General features: G+C 34.1%; 3 protein-coding genes across 4 annotated transcripts in view; all 3 read right to left on the bottom strand.

The window, feature by feature from the left end:
* LOC146528133 (uncharacterized) overlaps window positions 1-8,013 on the bottom strand; it is a 30,036-nt gene extending 22,023 nt beyond the window's left edge. For both annotated transcript variants that reach the window (XR_014879185.1, XR_014879187.1), the window contains exon 1: window positions 7,859-8,013. The gene's annotated coding sequence lies outside the window, so the exon portion shown is untranslated. The remainder of the gene's footprint in view (window positions 1-7,858) is intronic.
* LOC146528134 (uncharacterized) lies at window positions 3,257-5,197 on the bottom strand. The gene is made up of 2 exons (XM_085205023.1): window positions 5,047-5,197; window positions 3,257-4,110 (listed from the first exon to the last, which is right to left on the bottom strand). Exons 1-2 carry the CDS (start codon window positions 5,195-5,197, stop codon window positions 3,296-3,298), a joined length of 966 nt encoding a protein of 321 aa, XP_085061149.1. The 3' UTR covers window positions 3,257-3,295.
* Window positions 8,014-9,054: 1,041 nt separating the features above from the next.
* On the bottom strand, window positions 9,055-19,802 carry LOC146528132 (putative multidrug resistance-associated protein lethal(2)03659). Its single transcript, XM_085204587.1, has 25 exons — window positions 19,651-19,802; window positions 18,978-19,331; window positions 18,448-18,592; window positions 17,905-18,066; window positions 17,544-17,673; window positions 17,301-17,410; window positions 17,063-17,188; window positions 16,631-16,747; window positions 16,369-16,465; window positions 16,032-16,182; window positions 15,454-15,521; window positions 14,980-15,148; window positions 14,013-14,139; window positions 13,717-13,867; window positions 13,202-13,438; window positions 12,569-12,675; window positions 12,280-12,394; window positions 11,937-12,150; window positions 11,387-11,573; window positions 11,015-11,187; window positions 10,491-10,607; window positions 10,231-10,327; window positions 9,991-10,049; window positions 9,420-9,528; window positions 9,055-9,090 (listed from the first exon to the last, which is right to left on the bottom strand). The coding sequence occupies exons 1-25, from the start codon at window positions 19,734-19,736 to the stop codon at window positions 9,055-9,057; spliced, it is 3,444 nt and encodes a 1,147-aa protein (XP_085060713.1). The 5' UTR covers window positions 19,737-19,802.
* Between the last annotated feature and the right edge of the window lie 10 nt (window positions 19,803-19,812).

Below are 19,812 nucleotides of genomic sequence, written 5' to 3'. Positions count from 1 at the left end.
GCATTATTACTTATAGTAAATCTATACTAATCTATACTAATATAATAAAGCGCAAGAGTTTGTTTGTTTGTTTGTTTGTTTGTTTGTTTGTTTGTTTGAACGCTAAGATCTCTGGATCTACTGGTCCGATTTACATTGTTTTTGTTTTGTATGAAATCTGCATTCTTCAAAAGTGCTATAGGCTATATAATATTACATTACACATATGTACTAATAAATTAAAATACTTTCTAATTTGACATGCAATTTATTCTGCCATGTTAATAACAACCGTCGTCGCTACGCGACCGCGTTCGTTACCGCGTCATTTTGATATTCATCCTTATGAAAATAAATACAATAGTCACTTTTAGCATTTCATCTAGATTGAAATTATATTTCTATAGAAATTATATTGTTATATTTCAAGCAGGCGTAGCCGCGTCCAGGTCCGCTAGTGACAATATATATCTGAGGCCAGTCGTGGTGTAGAGGCACGAGCGTGCGACTGTAAATGCGATGGTTGTAGATTTGATTCTCATTCGAGGATATAAAAAAATAAATATTTTCATTTCGCTCAAACCAGGCAAAAGTGCGACGTTGATTTACGCCACTCAACACACAATGTCTCTATTATGTTAAACGGCGTAACCACGTTGTGAGAGATGAAGCGCAAAAGCAAAAAAAAACCTACTCCTTGTTAGTGTCTTGTTGTTTTTAAAACACAAAAGGTCAATAGCCTATATGTTATTGAACTTTGATCTTTTAAACACCATAAGAAATTGTATGTCTGTATCCTATCACGCAACAGAAATGTGCCTAGAGAAAGTATAATTTATCACTAATATCTATTAATTATAAAAGACACAGGCGCGGCGTTGAGCTCCGCTACTTGTGCACTCTTGAAATCAGACTGGCATACACCGTCAATGTCAGCTTCACGCTGTGTACCGCACACAGCAGGGTAGGCAGAGGAAACCTAGTGTTAAGACACTCCGTTACCCACTTTCCGCCGAATTCTGGAGGCATTGCGTGTTGAGTGGCAGAACTCAACGCCGCGCTTTGCCGCGACACCAGAACGAAGAAATGGAAATATGAATTTAAATAAATATTTCATCTGCTCGAGTGTAGATTGAATCTACAACCAGTCGGTTTTACAGTCACACTTTGCGCCCCTGAGCCACTAGTGGCCTCAAAATAAATTACCTTGAAATAAAAATAATTACATGAACGATCTATTTAAGCCTTAAGTCCACACTCCTCGGAAAATATCTCTAGATACGTCCATATCGAGTTTCGACATAAACGGAAAATGGAAAACGGAAGCAGAAACATCTAACTAGCTGCTTTTACCCTATCTAACAAAATGCGATGCTTTATAATAAAATCATGTACATACTAGAAATATTTGTATAATTATATAATTAGAATATAGATATCGCGGCGATAAAATCCGCGATGAGTCTAATGAGTAATGGAACTTTACTACTTGTTTACGTATTTAATACGAAATGACACAGCTTCACAGCATTCGAATGTAAACGTTGCGGTTATTGGATTCGATTCCCACTCTGGGACAGGTACGGTCGCAGCCTAAAATTGCTAGTTAATAGTTATTTAAAAATTAAAATGGATTTTTTTATTTATTATGTGGACGATTAACATGGACGATTTTGGGGGGGGGTCATGTCCCCTGTGAATTCTATACAACTATCGTTGTGGGTTCGAATTTGCATTCGGGGAAATTGATTAAGGACATAAAAGATAATACTAAAATGAAAATTAGGCCGTGTGTGTGGGGAACGAAGTGTCAAGACACTACTTTCCATCTGTCTACTCTGAAAGCAATAAAATTATTCTATTACAAACGCATATTTAATATATGGCCTTGTTTACAATATCATTTATAATAAAAGGTAGTACTTAAGTGAAAGTTTAAAATCAAATAACTTTGTAAGCTACAAAGTATAATTTACACAGATATCACAAAAACACTATAAGCACTTTTTTTTCCGACATAAGTATTTTAAAATTCATTTAAACAAATAATTCCCGCCTTTATAATATTAAAAAAAACACAAATTCAAATCTTACAGTACCTTCGTTAATATATTATACGAGTCTACTAAAGTCTAAATGTGAGCTCTATTGAATGTCACTCAGTCGTTGACAAATTGGAAGTAATGTTGCTACTCTACAAAAATATATTTCTATTTGGGAGCTTTTTATAATATACTTTTTATTGATTCCCTTTTATGAGCATATAAATGGAACTGTTAAAGTATTGCATAAGAAAATATTTGTGTGTTAATTAGGCAACATTAAAAAAGTTATTTCGGCGCATAATTTTCATCTATGTTAATTGTTATTAATACTTAAAATGAACATTCATGAAAAACATATTAATATCTTCCAAAAAGGATACAGCGTAAAGCTACAAAAAAAGGAATTAATATATATTTTTTTATTTATAATCATTAATTTTATTTCAACTTTATTAATCTTGCTAAATTAAATAAAATAGAAATTAATATAAAAAATTAAATAAAATTCTTTATGGTAGATAGTATGTTATATCAAGATCGTGCGGCTGGCAACATTAAAGTGTTTGCTAAGTTGACGTCACGTTTTCTCTTCTGAATTTCTGATTCTTAGAATTGCGGACCTGCCGAATACCGGTACCTGTTAAATAATAAAAAAATATTGACTTTTCTCTCATAACTTTGGATTGAGGGATCGCAGACCTCAATATTTAATATTAATTTCAGTTTGATATCTTCATATATCAACAAATATTTTTATAATATATAAATTCATTTTAATATAATAAATAAATCAGAATCTTATAATATATATATATATATATATATATATATATATATATATACATATATCGTAATTAGTAACGTAAATTAGTTTTAATGAACTTTGAAATGTATATGTTAATTAAATTATAATAGCTACCTTTAGTCGGATAAGGCAGAGAGAACTAGGCAGTGATAGGACACTACGTTCTTCGCTCTTTATTGGTATTCTTTATCGCACTTGCAACCAGACTGTAACGCTTACATTATCAAAATAAATATTCGAGTCAGTTAAACTGAATATCACATTCCCATTACAAACATAAAATGTTAGTTAAAATATATCTTAAAAACAAGCTTTCTCATTTCTATATTGTATTGTATATTGTATTTTACCAATGAAGCCCTTTACAATTTAAAGATTTTAACCATAAACCCAAACCTGATACAGCGTGAAGCAGATAAAAGAATGATTACAAGTAAATAATTTAATTGTCATTAAAACTAAAGTCTTAATCCGAAGTTCGGCTCAAATTAAGCTGTCGATAATTAAATGCAATTAGCCTATTGGTGTTTTTCCTCTCCTCTCTCTCTCTCTCTTTCCTCTCTCTCTCTCCTTTCTCTCTCTTCTCGTTTTGCCATTCCAACTCAATTTGGTAAATACTTTTATGGATTCTTAACTTTAAATCTGATACAAGGTGAGGTGGTAACATTAGTGCGATTTCAAGGACAAACTCAAAGTATCTGTGAATAGGACTGTAATACGTCCGACGACCAAATATACTTATATCCGAATCATAAATCTCCTCTTTATCACTATTTGAAGAATTTTGATCTTCTTTAGGTATTTCGTCTGATGACATTGGTTCTCTGACATCTGTAGTAATTAACCTATTCCGGAGAGCTTCTAATGATAAAGAGCTTTCAATCCTGAGAGGCTTCCGTTGCTTTTGAATATTGTCATAATGAGACGAAGTTGAAGGCCCGGCGAGTATTTTGATATCTTCAGGTTCTCGAGTTATTTGACTAATGGGCTCTGGTGTATTATTTGTTAGGCCGGTTCCTGGCAAAAGAGTATCATAACGATGTCGTAAAACCTGGATATATGAAAAAAAAGATTTATCTAAATCCGGAGTCTGTGGTTCTTGTGAGAGTGCCTCGCTTTGCTCTTCTACCTGTCTTCTATTGTCCGATTGTGATATTTTTAAGGGCGCCGACAAAAATTCCAGCAAATGCATGTATCTCCACGTGTTCTTTTTCGATTTGAGCTTCTTTTTCTTTTTGTAGTGGTCCCGAAAGTGTTTCCATCGTTTCTGGATGTCTGCAACTGAATAAACTATGTATTTAAAATCTGAAGTCAAATAATATTTAGAGGGAACGTCATATGTACCTATGTATAAAGAATTTATAGGTTATGTAATCGAATAAATAATGAAAAGTACATTTAGGGGCAAAAAAGCATATGGCCATATGCTTGGATTGAATTTTATAAACAGATTTAACATTAGTTACAAGGATTATCTCGTGCACCTTCTAAATAATCATTTTGCCCCAAAATGTACTTAACATATATGTAGGTAAGGAGATCCCGGGTCGTCTTGGACACCACGATCCACGATGATCGTTTAGTAACGTTAGATCTATAAATTAGATCTTTCAAGCACAAACTTGCTTTACCACGTGCTAAAATTAAGCACAGTCAAATCCCTAATAAACTGACACTTTCAGTTCCTCCTGTTAGAATTAAGATAGGAATTTGATAACGTGTCAAATTATAATAAATTGATTTAGAAGCTACAGAGGAACAGATGAACACACATACTTGTCGAAATCGGGTTATGATTCAAGTAGTCGGGTAAAAAAAAGAATTTTAATTTGCTAGACCAATAGATACATAATAATAATATCCATAGAAGCAATGTTTGTAATATTGCTCACACAATTAATTTCTTCGTATACCTACATACGAATATCAATTTATTCGTTATAAATACAAATAAATTGATTGTGCTGGCAACATTATAAATAAATTTTATCTGTGGCTATACTTTGTAATCCGATAATGATAAATAGCATTAGTCAGTGTGAAGATGATTCAACATTAGACCAAAACGTTGCAGTTTTATCACTGCGTCAAGTTTCTTAATAAGTTTAACAAAATGTTCATGAGAGAAAGGAGAAAAAAGAGATCTTTCTACTCTCTGCAAAGACCATTACGACCTCTTAACTTTAAGCCCCAAAAAATATATAAAACAAAACTTACTAGGAATATCCATAGCAGTACTTATTTCTTTCCATTCTTCATGTTTTGCTATTAAATTGCGATGTTGAGGATGACTACTGTCATATATCACAGGTTTGTCTCTCACTAATCTTATTAGCATTTTATCCTTTTCTTTGTCAAATAAACTCATCTTTTTAAATCTAAATCACACTTCATCAAAAAATATTTTCTATGAAAACATAAGTCTAAGTTACTTTAGAGTTAGAATCTCAATTTTATAATTTATATATCTTAAACACTAAGTTTTAAGTAAACGTTGCTAGTAGCGCGCGACGTGTGACCGCGAGTGGCGTGCGCCTGCCCATGACTCACGACCACGAGGATCATATACATTGATGGCATCATGTCAGGCCAGCAGTGCTAGGTTTGTTTTCATTTTTATTACAATTATGTGCAATGTCTCGCAAATAAAACGGAGGTTGGCTAATGGTGTATCTTAACATTAGGTTCCCTGTGTTTACCTTGGTATATGCGGGATAAAGCATAGAACTTTATGCTGCGTTAAGCAAAAAAATATATATAATTATACTCGTCTTTGCTAATTTTGTTTTGTAATTTATTCTTAAGATATTCCTTCTATTCACCAATTTTAGAAGCCGCCTATGTGACAGTAAGAATTAGATCGACAAAATGTTTTTTTGTTAATATAAGACGAATGCAAATCTAACTCACACATTACATTTACAGCCAAACTTTCTTAATTCCTCAAATTGACGTCATTGGTTGTCTTTTACAACACTCCATTGTTGAATTGAAATGTTAATAAGTAATTAAATATGCGAGATCGATTCCCACTCCGGGAAACGAAATATTTAACAAGGCACAGCGCGGCGTCGAGGTCCACCACGCAACACGCAATATCTCCAGAATTCGGTGGAAAATGGAGTACTGAAGGAGGAGGAGTATTAAATTAACACAAGGTTCCCAGGTCGCCTCTGTCTTTCTTGCTGATGTGAAGGATACAGGATGAAGTTAAAAAAAATCGTTTAAAAAAGTTATCACACTTCTTCCGAAGTAACATACTTTAATCCTGATTGAGTTCGTTGGTTATTCGATTTCATATCCTTGCCATTACAATTTAATAATTATTTGTTCAATATATTTGAACACGTATATATTTAATTATTAGCGTATATGTGATATTATCATCATAAATTGCAAATACAATATAGTGTCATGAAACTCCGTCCTCCGTATAAGTAAGTATATCGTTTTAATAATAGTTAAATTACTCATATTATTTATGTTAAAATTTTTGTTTCAAACAATTCTTGTGGTTTCTATATCACAATATAGAATTAGTAAAGTATTTATGTTTACAATTATATTTTTGTTTTTTCAAGTAACAACAAATAATTATGACAAGCGAAATAACTCATTGTTAAAGAATCTCATTCTTTGCTTATTACAAAAATATTAGGTATGTGTTGATTATAATTTTTCGGTCCCGAACGATAGAGAATTGTCATAGGCAACACTATTACACTACTGAAAAACACTTTTGTATATTTCTTACATATTATGCAAAATTGAATATTTATTTTTGGTATTTTGCAAGGCTGAGAGTAACTTGTATAAAAATATGTCTTTTTCATTTTATTTTCTATACCTATAACTAGTTAAATACTTAGCGACAGTTCTGCTAACTTGCGCTGTAATGAACGGTACTCTGAATGGTCGAATTTCAAGCCGTGCTTAGGATTCTTTGGGTCGTCATTGTCATACCACTCTTTCAATTTTGCCAACATATCCCCCATAATAATGTACACATTTACTTTGGCTGTTACTATGTTTTCATCAGGGAAAGTGGACACCAAGTCTGCCATAGCAGAGAAAAAACTGTGTATATGAGTATCATCGTTCTTCCTGATGGGCGGAGAGTTTCTCGTTTTCCGTCTTACAATTTTTTTCTTTTTAAATTCCAAATATTTCTTTACAGATTCTTGAATCATCTTGCGTCTCTTAATATTCTCTTGTGAAAATGATCTGGTATTCTGGGTGGTAGCTTGCCTTGCCGTCTCAACTTGTTGTGGGTTAATCTTTCCTGCCTTACTCAGCATCGATATCGGATTATCCAAATTGATTTCTGTCAAACTCGATCTTCTGAATGCTTCTACTTCATCTAACGACGAGGACTCGCAGTCTGTGCCACTTCTTCTAAAATCCATGTTCGCTCGTTCGGACGTACGTTGTCCTCTTGTTTTCCTTGTTCTGTGTACCGGTAGGTCGTCGCTGATGTCGTCAAAGATGTTTAAATCTATGTTGGAGAGGGAACCTTCCGTGTCATTCAGACATTCCTCAATAGCACTCTCCTCAGCATGAGACAGTGGTGTCTCGTCGCCGTCATTGTCAGAACAACCAGTCACGTCGCTACCTGTCACATCGCTATCTCTTGTATTTTGCCGCTGCACTTTAATTCCCGTTTTCTGTAATTCGAGAAGAGCATCGAGTTTGGTCGACGCTGTCTGGTCGACGCTGTCTCGGTCCATTATGTATGTGTAGTACCTAGTGTTGTATTTTATAACTGAAACAAATAATTTGATGTATATAAATAAGTGTTTATTATGTTTACTTCAAACATAAATTATAAAGTATATATTCTACGTTATACGCCGTTAAACGTAAATGATAGATGTATTAAAATGTATTGAATAATTGTATTTTAAATTGTTGCTCTACGTCAATACCAACAGAATGCAAACGCAAAATATTTTAAAATATAAACATACCACAAGTTAGTGACGTTTAATAAAAACATAAATTATATTCGTATTTAAAATGCAACACATACCGGAATATCCAGACGCAATATATGCGAACTGTGTGACATATCGTTATCTTCGCTATAAGCGCAGTCGGACGTGCGCGTGCGCAGCGCCGATACGATTGTTACTGAAGCTTTACTTCTATCATTCCTATATTTAGCCGTTCATGGAAAGCAAAGGATCTATATAATAATAAAAATTGGCACGAGCAAGAATCAAACTGCTAATTGACCACATATTTCTTATTTGTAAATACTTAATAATAATATTCTTTCATTTAAATATTTTTTTAAATATAAACTAAATAAAACATTTTTAACTTAAAATTTTTAACTTCACGTTGTATTTCGTATATAGCAGGGCAAGCAGAGGGAACCTGGGAACCAAGTCTTAATTAATTTCAGACAAAAACCGTACCTTTCTGCACTTTTTGTGTAAATATTTATTAATCTATAAATATTATAAGTACGGGAAGTTATCAAGTTTATATAACATGTTTTCGAAAGGAGTTATATGTTTAGGATAGGATAAATACGAAATATAAATATAATTTAGTTATTTACTTTGATTCTTAAAAATAAATAAAAATATGAATATATGTTTAGCATTTATTTGTAGATGCGATGGCTTTGACTTAGAAAATAAAAAATATGTATTGAATTGATTAAATATATATTATTGATTAGATATAGTATCCTATAGATAAAAATATATAAATTATACCAAAAAAACAAATATTTTCATACAAACTGTTTTTTACATAATAAATAAAATATTATCTTAGAAAATATATGTAAATTACAATAAGTTACCAAAATGTAATGTAATACTTTTAATGAACTTTGATACATGTATATAATATTAAATTTATAATATCTACTCAAGAAAAGTCACAAAAAAAATATTGACTTAACTATAATTTATACAATAAAAACATTGGTTTTAATGGTTAATGACAGATTTTATCCTACTTATTTAAAAATCGTCCTTCGAGCAGGATGAAAATTAAAGAATTAAATAAATAATGACATTTTTTAATGAAACTTAAACTAATAAATAATGACATTTAAAAATATTATTTAAACTAAATATTTTTTTCTTAACTATCTACAAAATATGAAGCAAAACGATTTTTGGAAACCACTATTATTAATTACAATATAGTTTTAACATATAAAAAATCTATAGAACTAAATAAAATTTGTTACAATTTAATCACTAGTTATAAATATTTCTTATCCAGCATTTTTTGGTAGCTCTGTAAAAAAAAATATATTATTAAAACTTCCCGAAGAAAGAGTATTTTAGAGTTCGATTCCCACTCAGTGAATATTTGTTTATGTTAAAATCGTGGCGTTGAGCTCCACTACTCAACACAATATCTAGAAAATGTATCTAGATATCAATTTGAATAACTCATGAATGTCAATTTAATATTAAAACTAAATAGGCACTGGAACATCCGATTCTGATTGTTTTAATATTTGTCCACTATGAAAATGACTGATAAGGGCCATGCATTACTAATTGGGCCTAATTTAAATTAATTTGGACTAGCAAAGCGTCGATATAATATTATATACTAACCTCTTCCGCCATAGCGTACAATATGGCGGCTGTCTCAGGGCCGGTCTGTTCTACCAGCGTCTTGAAAATACCACTATCGGATTCATTCATCTCTGGTCTGTAAATTAATGTATAGTATTGTTTTAATAACAAACATTATAAAATAATTTTAAAACTTTTGTTGAGCAACTGTGAACGCGACGGTTATGGGTTTGATTCTAGCTCGCCGAATGAAATATTTAATATTTTCATTTCTTCGCTCTGGTAACGAGGCAAAGGCAACCTGGTAACACTCAGTTACCAGGAACCCTCTGTTTACCGCGCGTGATAAAACGTGAAGCCAAAAATTATGTATGGGTATCCATAATCAAAAGCGATACTTATGAGCTGGATCCTCATACACATTATAAATTATTTTCATTTCATTGTTTAAGACAAGCGGCATAGAGATCACACAAATCATGCAATTTCTCATCAGATGTTCAGGATCAGTGTTTGGACACTACATTCTTTCTACCACGTTATATGGGGTTTTGGTAAATTCAAACTAATAAAGAATTTTATTAATAACCTTTTATATTAATATACTTACCTATTTGAATAAGTGCGTACTCTATGCGAAGAAGCGTCTTCTGGTATAGAATGTGGCGTCTGAAAATGACATTAGAATTTTAAAATAAATTAAGAAAAAATACATTTTTGATTACCTTTTAGATTTTTATTGACATTTGGAGAACATAAATTTAAAAATTATACTATACAAAAGGAACAATATTGGTTGAAATAAATTTGTAATTACAGAATTTAATAGTGCCAAACTGTTTATTAGTACCTGTATTCTTGGTAACAGAGATATCCTGCTACCTCTCCTCTGGTCTTTAGTTGCTGTCAGCAGCTCGTAGGGATGACCAGATTCAACCACACGACCCCTGTAATAATAACATAATATAAAACTCAATTTCATGCTATATCCCGCATATGGCAAAAGGAACCCAGTGTTAATCGTCGTTTCCCAAACACCACTTAACTTTCCAGTGATTCCAGTAGTTATGGTTGTGGTGGTGGTTATTTATTTTTATTTTTTTTACTTACTTATCCATGACGATGACGCGGTCGTAGTCCATGACAGTGTTCAGTCTGTGGGCTATCGTCAGTACTGTTGAGTCTGCGAACTTGGTGCGGATCGTATTTTGAATTTGTTTGTCTGTCCTGTGGAAAAATAATTAGATTATTGATAGAAATAAATTTTTCTTCGAACAGTTTAACGTGACAGCTTGATAATTTTTTTTAGCTTTAAGCGCAAAGCAAGGCAAGAGGGAACCTGGAAACCTATAGATTGACTTTTGAAATATTTTATATTTTCATTTCCCCGAGTGGAAATCAAACTCGCAACCTCAGTCGTAACTAGAGTTTACAGTGGCCTAATTGTGACCCTACGCCACATCTGACCATATTTGTAAAGCTAACGACTTTCTTTGATTGGCCACTAATCTTAGGAACTACCGGTCATGCAAAAGGGCTCTTAGAACTCCGATAACTTTGATTCCAAGAGTGAAGGTCACTATCATCACCGTTCGATGGTAGTAGTTAGTAGCAGCATCAGCACCAGGACTTACTCAGTATCAACATTAGCAGTGGCCTCGTCCAACACGAGTACAGCACGCCTACACAACACAGCGCGAGCCAAACAGAGTAGCTGTCTCTGTCCACTGGAGAAGTTACTGCCGCCGTCACCGACCTTCATTGATAGACCTGCTGCCGTTGTCGCTACCGATTTGTCGAGTTCCACCTGGAATTTAATAGATTATATATAGGCATTTTTTAAACAATGCCAACAGGACGTGGTCTGTAAATGCGACGGTTGTATGTTCAATTCCCACTCGAGGAATGACTTATTGTCATACTTTCACTCTGGTAACAAAATAAAGCGCGACGTTGAATTCTGCCACTCAACACGCAAATGTCTCAAAACTATTAAAAGTAAGTACCTCTTGGAGAGCGGCATGTATCTGCGCATCACTATAGTTCTTCTCTGGATCAAGGTTATCCCGTAGCGAGGCAGCAAACAGCGCGGGTCGTTGTGGTAAAGCACAAAGGCGGGACCGCCACCGCCATAGACCCGCTTCCTCCGCGGTCACGCCGTCCACCATCACACGACCAGATATCTTGTTCAATCTAGGAAAAATAGTTATAAAAAAATTAATATTTCACGATCAGCATGTCGCAGTGAAACAAGCCTTTGAGTGTAAATGTGGTGGTCATATGTTCTATAACCACTTCACTGGGGAAGTCGTTATATGTGAATTATTTCTATTTCCTCACCCTAGAGGGAAATACACAATGTAGAGTTGCACCACTCAACACGAAACGACTTGAAAATAGAGCGGAAAGTGGAGAGCTTTAACAATAGATTCTCTTTCCTCACCCAGATATTTAGAAAAAAGCATGATGAACAGAATATGAAAAAAAAAATACTTGATTTAAAAAATACTCGAAGATCATGAATTGTAATGTGCCCGCCCCTATAGAATAAGTCACCTGAATAGAGCAGAAATCAATGAGCTCTTCCCAGCACCAGTTCTTCCCACCACTGCTACCTTCTCTCCAGGACGGATTGTGAAATTGACACCACGAATAGCGTAGGAGGGTTCCTCCATCTTTATAACATCAGATTTATCCTTGGTTTTGTCCTCAGATGGGTCTTTGGGAGGCCTTTCATATTCTAGGGATACATCTTCGAAAACTATTTCGCCTGTAAATATATAGTTGGTTAAGCCAAGAACTGACATTTTTTGCAATGTTAATTTGGTTGTGGTTCAAGTGTAGGTTATATTAATAATAGAATTTTGTTTTAGGAAGTATGCTATTTTTATTATGTTACCTTGTTTCGGCCATTTTTCGAAGTCAAGTGATGGATGTTCTCGCTTCAGTGCCTGTATGTCGGGCTCTACTGGCTTTTCTGCAGGTAAATTCTTGTATTCCAATATTCTTTCAACCTAATAATAGTTATGATATTTTTTGATTATTATAAATAATCATTATATATTATTGATTATTAAAAAAAAGATTATGAAGCAAAATTTATGAGATTATGCGTTTAAACAAGATATTTTGAAAGCAAAGATAAACCTTGAATGCTAATTTCTTGGTAATAAAATAGAAAAACTTACAGAAGTCATCTGATTTTCAACTTCGGCTGTTTGTGTCATTCCGTGTTGACACATACCGACCAAACCTATAACTTGGGTTATTGCCAGACCGACGCTTCCACCTCTTGCTGTAAGAAGACAAACAAAAGCAACTTCAGAAAATAGTAAATATACGTGATAATGGGTTCCTTCTGTCTTCTAGGCTATGCGTGAAAAACTTAATTTCTCTTGTATATTTAGTTAGTAATATTTTTATCTAACCTCTTTTAATTTAAAAAATATTTCTTATAAAGCATTTTGGATTATTACTCATATATTTAGTTAGTTTAATAGTCTGGGAACTCTGGGATATTATAGAAAGCAGACTAATAAAGTTTAATTTACGACAGTATATTATAATTTGATATGTAGACGGTGATATAAAAGTCCTTGAGGCTGTTGTAGTGCAGTGACACAGGGCCTGATGGTGAATGCGACAGTTGTGTGGGTTCAATTCAAACTCAGGTAAATAAAATATTTTCATTCTCTCGCTCTGCTAAGAAGACAAAGCGCGGTGGTGAGATCCACTACTCTACACATCATGTTTTGAAAATGGCAAAAAGGCAAAGGCAGAGCTGTGACAGAGAATCTTAATACTAGGTTTCCTTCGCTTACCTTCACCAAGGAAAAGGAAAAAGCTAAAGGTGACAGCTGCAAGATATAAACAGCAGGACATATCCATCCAAAGACCGAATGCCCTGCCAGTAGACAGTACTAAAGTCCAGGCAGATGAATGTAAATCTTGTAGTTTATCAAACTCTTGGGCTAACATTTTTTGTTGTCCTGGTGTTGTTCTGATTGTTGTCAGCCCTGATACTGTTGCTGCTGCGTGGTTAAGACTTTGACTTCGAGCTGAAAATAGTTTCTTATTTAATATATTTATCCAATAATTTTTACGCTTAGTTAGTATCTGTATCCTGAACTAAAGCTTCCGTAAATAATTCTGATAAATAGCCGTTACAACTTATTAGTTTTTTTAAATTGATTATATCATAAAATTTAAAATAAAAAAAGATAGAAAAGATTTTATGATTATTTTTATTTCTTCAATGTTTTAAGAAGTGGCAAAAATTTACTAAAATTATTTAATACTGCAGAAATTATATTTATGTAATTTAAAGCAATGTTACCGATGGCTTCTATTCTCTTCAGCTCCCGACTTGTGCGTAAGAATAAGGTCCGGAGTAAATGTAACAGGCACGCCACTACTGCAGTCGGTATAAGAAGCCACCAGTTCACAAGACACACTACAGCTAATATCGCCACTATTTCTAGGAAGAACTGTTAAACAAAATTATAAAAAAATAAATTTAGTAGAGGAAACAAATCAATTTTTGAAATTATAAGAGAGGACAGGGATATCAGGTTTATATTCTAAGCTCAGAAAGGACTATTGCTTATATAAAGGTGCAGATATTCTACTCACCCCTAGACAGTCGACGAGAGCATCAGGTAATGTTGAATCGACTTGTCCCATATCTTTAGAGAATCTGTTCAAGATTCGACCTGAAGGGTTGTGATGGAAGAACCACATGGGTGCGTTTGATACACCACTGTTGAAAAATTGTTTAGATATTAATATTTAATGTAAAGTACTATGAAAATCGGATCGAAAAAATATTAAAAACTAGCCGACGCGCGCAGCTTCGCTTACGTATTTAGGGGTGAATTCTAATAAACCATGAAACATGTGTCCAATTAAATATTTTTAAGAGTCTAAATTTCAAATTTTATAAAAATCGGTTTCGATTTAAGAATTTTTCCATACAAACTTTTAACCCCTTATTTGCACCCTTATGGAAAGAATTCTAGAAAACCATGTAACATGTGTTCAATTAAATACTTTTAAAAATCTAAATTTAAAATTTTATAAGAATCGGTGCCGTTTTAATTTTTTTTCCATACAAACTTTGAGCCCCTATTTACGATTAAAATTTTTCAAAATCCCTTCTTAGTGGATGTCCAGATTACGAAAGTAAACATCTGTCCAAATTTCACGTTTCTACGCACAGCGGTTACGGCTGTGCGTGCGTCTTACCTCAGTCAGTGAGGACAAGTCCTTTTATATATATATAGATTAGTATTTTTTTAAATAATAATATAAATAGTGTTAAAATTTCCATGAGTATGACATAATTATTTTAGCGAGATTTTTAGGTGGAGAGTGTCAAGATAATTTGTTCTCCACTTTCAGCTATATTAGAATTAAAGATTTGTAGCTTCATATTCTTTCACACAAGGCAAGCAGAGAAGAGATAACCAAGCAGGCAGAGCTTAGTGTCCTTTCGCTCCGACATGCCTTAACTGCGGGACAGTGCGTGTTTCCTTGCTTTGAAATGAAAGTGGCAGCATCTAGTTCACAGATAATTATACACAGTAAACAAATAACTTACTTAAACATAGCATCGTGTAGCGAGATGGAGGCTTTGATGCAAGTATTGTAGAACACAAACAGTTTATTCCAAGTGAAGAATATACAAATGAGTATAAGCGATGCGTATATGTAAAGACACTGCTCTCGTGTCAAATGGAACCGGTTTATCGCTAGGTCTTGGTAGCTAACTGAAAGAAATAGATTATTATATTATTATAATATCTCAAAGGAGAGAGAGAGAGAGAGATGTAAATTTTTAAGAAAATTAAAATTTAAAAAAATTAAAGTAGCGGACGCAGCACGCAGTTCGAACGCGTATCTCTTGGAAAAGGTCCAAGCGATATGACATGGAATGGAAATATCGTAATGGAAAAGAGTGTATTAACACTGGTTTCCTCGTTCTCTTTGCCTACCCTGCCTGTTATAAGCGGGAAACAGCGAGATGGTAAAAAAATGCACTTATATGCAGTGCAGGTAAAATAATGATACTTACAAGTGCCGTTTGTTAATGACTTTCTATAGATGTTAATCATTGCACTGTTTGCTTCCTCTATGTTCACCCTGAAAATTATTTACAAAGATATTGTCAAGTCAAATAGCAAGTAAGTCTACTAGTAAGTAATGTGGTTATTAAAAATAATCTATAGGTATCTATATATATAAAATCGAAAGGTCACTCACTCATCACGAAATCTCAGAAACTACAAGTGCTAGGAATCTCAAATTTTGCATAAGAGTTATTTATAGGACGTAGGTGCTCGCTAGGACGGGAATTTGCAATATTCGATTTCTAAGGGGTTGGTTTTGGGGTCGAAAGTTTGTATGAAACTTCGTTATATATATATATATATGATAAAACTGTAAGTAATCACGCGCGGCGTTGAGTTCAGCACTACAACACGCATTGCCTCGAGAACAAGACGGCAAGTGGGGAACGAAAGTGTCTGAATGGGAATGAAGTATCTATGCACTAGGTTCCCAAGTTTCCTCTGCTTATCCAGCCATGTAGAGGAAACAGCGTGAAGCTAAAAAAATGAATCATATTTCCCATTTAAAATTCAAATTACTTACCATTCCTTAAGCCAAAGATCTGTAGAAGAATAGAATATTTGCGCCAACAAGAAGAGTGAACAGAGTAGGATGACTGCGCATGTTCCTCCACCACTCTTTATGTAATTGAAATACACACCGTATTCTACTGAACCTTCGTGCTGCGCTTCGCCTGAAACAGGATTGATATATGTGATTAGTAATGAGATCGTCTATTTGTAAAAGCGATGATAGTGGGTTCAATTCCCACTCGGGGGCATGAATGAACTCGCTAAATTCGCTTAGTCGGCTGTTAGCAGGTTTATACTCTGAGTCGACGATATTTTCATATCTAAAATTTACTTAAAAGTTTTCTAACCTTCATATTCAGGTGTTAAATTCTTATCCAAGTCCATATTGAGCGACTGCTGAGATACAGTTGACATGGAGCGTTGTGTGCGTAGCTTTTGTGGCTCCTAATATAGGAAAAGAATATAATTATAATTTCATAGGTACATTATGCATCTAGAATTCTGCAAATGGTGAGGAACGGAATGTTTTAACACTAGCTTCCGAAGTTCTTCTGCTTACCCTTCGCTATGCGTCATTTTTAATTCTATATGAATATAAATTTTACATACTCCTTCTTTTTTGGCTCCTTCCTTCTCCTTCTCTTCTTCAACTTTCTGTCCCATTTCTATCAGCTTCTCGAATTCTGGGACGCCATTAAGTTCATTGTATGTTCCTTGCGCTACTATCTATGATTAAATAGAATGAATTGTTAATAATTACAAATATTCTTTTACAACATTGTTCTTATAATGTCTCATTGTTCTTATATTCAATTCCCACAGGATAAAAATGTTTATTTTCATTTTCCCGATCTAACTAGACAAAGCGTGTTGAGCTCTGATTCTGACACTCAGTCTCCAATTCCGGGAAGTGGAGTGATGGAATGTTCAACTGGTATCAGTTCAAAAGAGGGAACTTGGTGGTTCTCTCTTTCTAAACTACCACAAATTCATGTGGAATAAAGCGTGAAGCTTAAAACAATTCTAAGAAAGTGAATTTACCTCGCCAGCGCGCATCACACATATGTTATCAGCATGCTGCGCATACTGCACGTGATGGGTCACCAGTACTGTTGCTTTGTCACGCAGCAATCCCCTTACACATTCTGCGTAGATGGCCTGCGCTACCTGTATAATACGACAAAATTCATCAGATAATACGTGGGCGGAATTAATATTACCACATTTACATATAGTAGGCCTATTATCAGCCATGAATTGAATAATATAAAAACCTTACCTTAGCATCAACAGCGGCTAACGGATCATCTAGTAAGTATACATCAGCCTGTCGATAGACGCAGCGAGCTAATGCTACACGCGCACGTTGCCCGCCTGATAAAGATGTACCTGTACACAAATAAAATGTGAAAACAAGAGAAACTTAATTTAAACTTCATTAAAACTTACTTACTACTAAATTTATCGACAATCTGTCACGTTTATGTAACAAAAAGTGTTGAAGAAAAAAGTGTATACACACCATTTTCTCCTACTCCGGTCTTATCGCCATATGGCAGGATCTCCAAGTCGCTGCGTAGTTGACAGCATTTGATCACTTGTTTGTATCTCCGGAGGTCCATCGGTTGTCCGAATAAGATATTCTGTCTTACCTGTAAGCAAGATATCATTAGGTCCAAGTTCAAGAGTTCAAGGAAAAAAGAAATGACAATTGCAATTAATGTAGTTTCAAGTTAAATAAATTGTTAGACGCTGTTCATAAAAATAAATAAAAATATATTTTATATAAATGAATTAGCTAGCCCATTTAGTCGATCTTTGGGAACTAAAACAAAAAATCTGTAAACTGCATAAGAGATTCTCTAAGTACTTAAATAGCTTACCGAAGCCTCAAACAGCCATGGATCTTGTGCGGCATATGACAAAATTCCGTTAACAGAGAGATGGCCACTGCTGGGGGAGATTTCCTTCAGCATCGCCAAGAGTAGCGTGGTCTTACCTGATCCCACTGAACCAACTACTGTTGTTAGAGTTTCTGGTTTTATCTGTAATGTACAACTTTCTATATTTCTTTTATAGACTTGCTGATTTTTTTTTCATCATTCTATATTATTTATTTTCTAAACGTTGATCTTCACAATAAATATTCTTTATCTACAACAATAAAACTAACTTCGTCACCTTAGATGGGATAAATGGAGCATACATCAGAGAATGTCAAAACACCTCGGGCATTTAATCGGAGGATCTTAAAAACGGTGATATTTCGGATCATGCGCGGATAAAAATCTCTATCACCTATATTGATTTGTCTATCAAAAGACTAATCTCTTTAAATGTAATCAATTATAGGTAAATTACGAATTATCGAACACCAAGAAAGTTATTTTTTATTTACAGACGGAGAAAGATGAAGAAAATCTTACAACTAAGTTTATTTCACTGAGTGCAAGTTTCTTTGCGTCCGTTTCATCTTCACCCTTCCAGTGCGCTGTGTACTGCGTGAAGCTCACGAATGTTTCTGGTTTCTGTGTCTCCATCATATTTGAACCAGACAGGTAAGCAGGTTGACTGAAACAAAGTTAAAGAATCTAAAACATCGCAGATTTTTGCGTGACAAGATACTGTACGTGTTAGGACTTGTACGCCAAATATTTAAATTAACTTCTCTAAGTCTGACGCGCTCACCTTGTATTCCATTCCGTTTATTTTCATGAGAGAGATTCGAACCAACAAGTGACACGTTTGCATCCAAACGCTGTTCCCCGCTGCGCCTCGATGGCTCGCAATTAACTATACGATACAATTCTTTTACGTTGCTTTTGATATTTAAGACATGAAGCTTAAAAACTCGGATACAGATTGCTATTACACTCATGGACGAAATAATCCTTACTTATATTTTTTTGTTTAAAGGTTAAGAAAAAATCTTAACATAAGAACAAAACAATCTTACCCATTCCCAATTTTCTCAACAACCACGGTATTAACTTTTTCTTGATCAATGTTCATCAAATCGACACCATCTTTATTATCAACTTCCGGCAACAGAAGGAACTCTTCTACTCTCTGGATACTGACGTAGGCTTCTAAAGTAGATGTTATAGCGAGAGGCAAGAAGTCAACCAGTGTATACTTTAATATATCATAATATGAGAAAATGACAAAGACTTTTGCCGCTGTCAAATCGCTACTGATGGAGATGTAAGCGATGATGCTGATAAAGATGGCAATCTTAGTGTTAAGCTTCACGCAGGATAACATGACAGCTCGGAGCCAGGCTATCTTTTTGATTACATTCATTTCTTTCCTGGAAAAAAATATGCATATAGATGAAATAAAATGTATATTTCCAAATTAATAATTTAGAGTGGATTTTCCAAAATCCCTTCTTTAAAGTGTTTTAGTTCAAAATTCGAAATTCAGCGATTTGGGCTGTGTAAAAAATATGTCTAGATCAGACACTTACAGTGTTAATAACGTTCATTTGGTGCACTAATAAAGTAATTGCAATTAAAAAGAAACGTATTTGATATGTCAATATATGCGTAAGGTTGTGGATAAACTTTAATAGCGTCTACTGCAATATTTCCAAAAAAATAAATTTACATATTGTTATTGTTTTATACCGTCTCGCAAGTCCAATAATTCCGGCGAAGGCTTTCTCCCACGCGAACATCTTGATAGCCTCTATACTTTGTATCACTTCGTTCATAAGTCTAATACGATTGTCAGTGCGTACCGTCGTCCTATGACGTAATCCAGATGAGACTTTACCGAGGTATCCTGAA

Source organism: Heliconius melpomene, chromosome 20 (assembly GCF_056956725.1).
Source record: "Heliconius melpomene rosina isolate 202511_hmr_F chromosome 20, ASM5695672v1, whole genome shotgun sequence".
In the NCBI taxonomy this organism is placed as follows: Eukaryota; Metazoa; Arthropoda; class Insecta; order Lepidoptera; family Nymphalidae; genus Heliconius; species Heliconius melpomene.
This window is presented reverse-complemented; position numbering and strand designations above follow the sequence as displayed.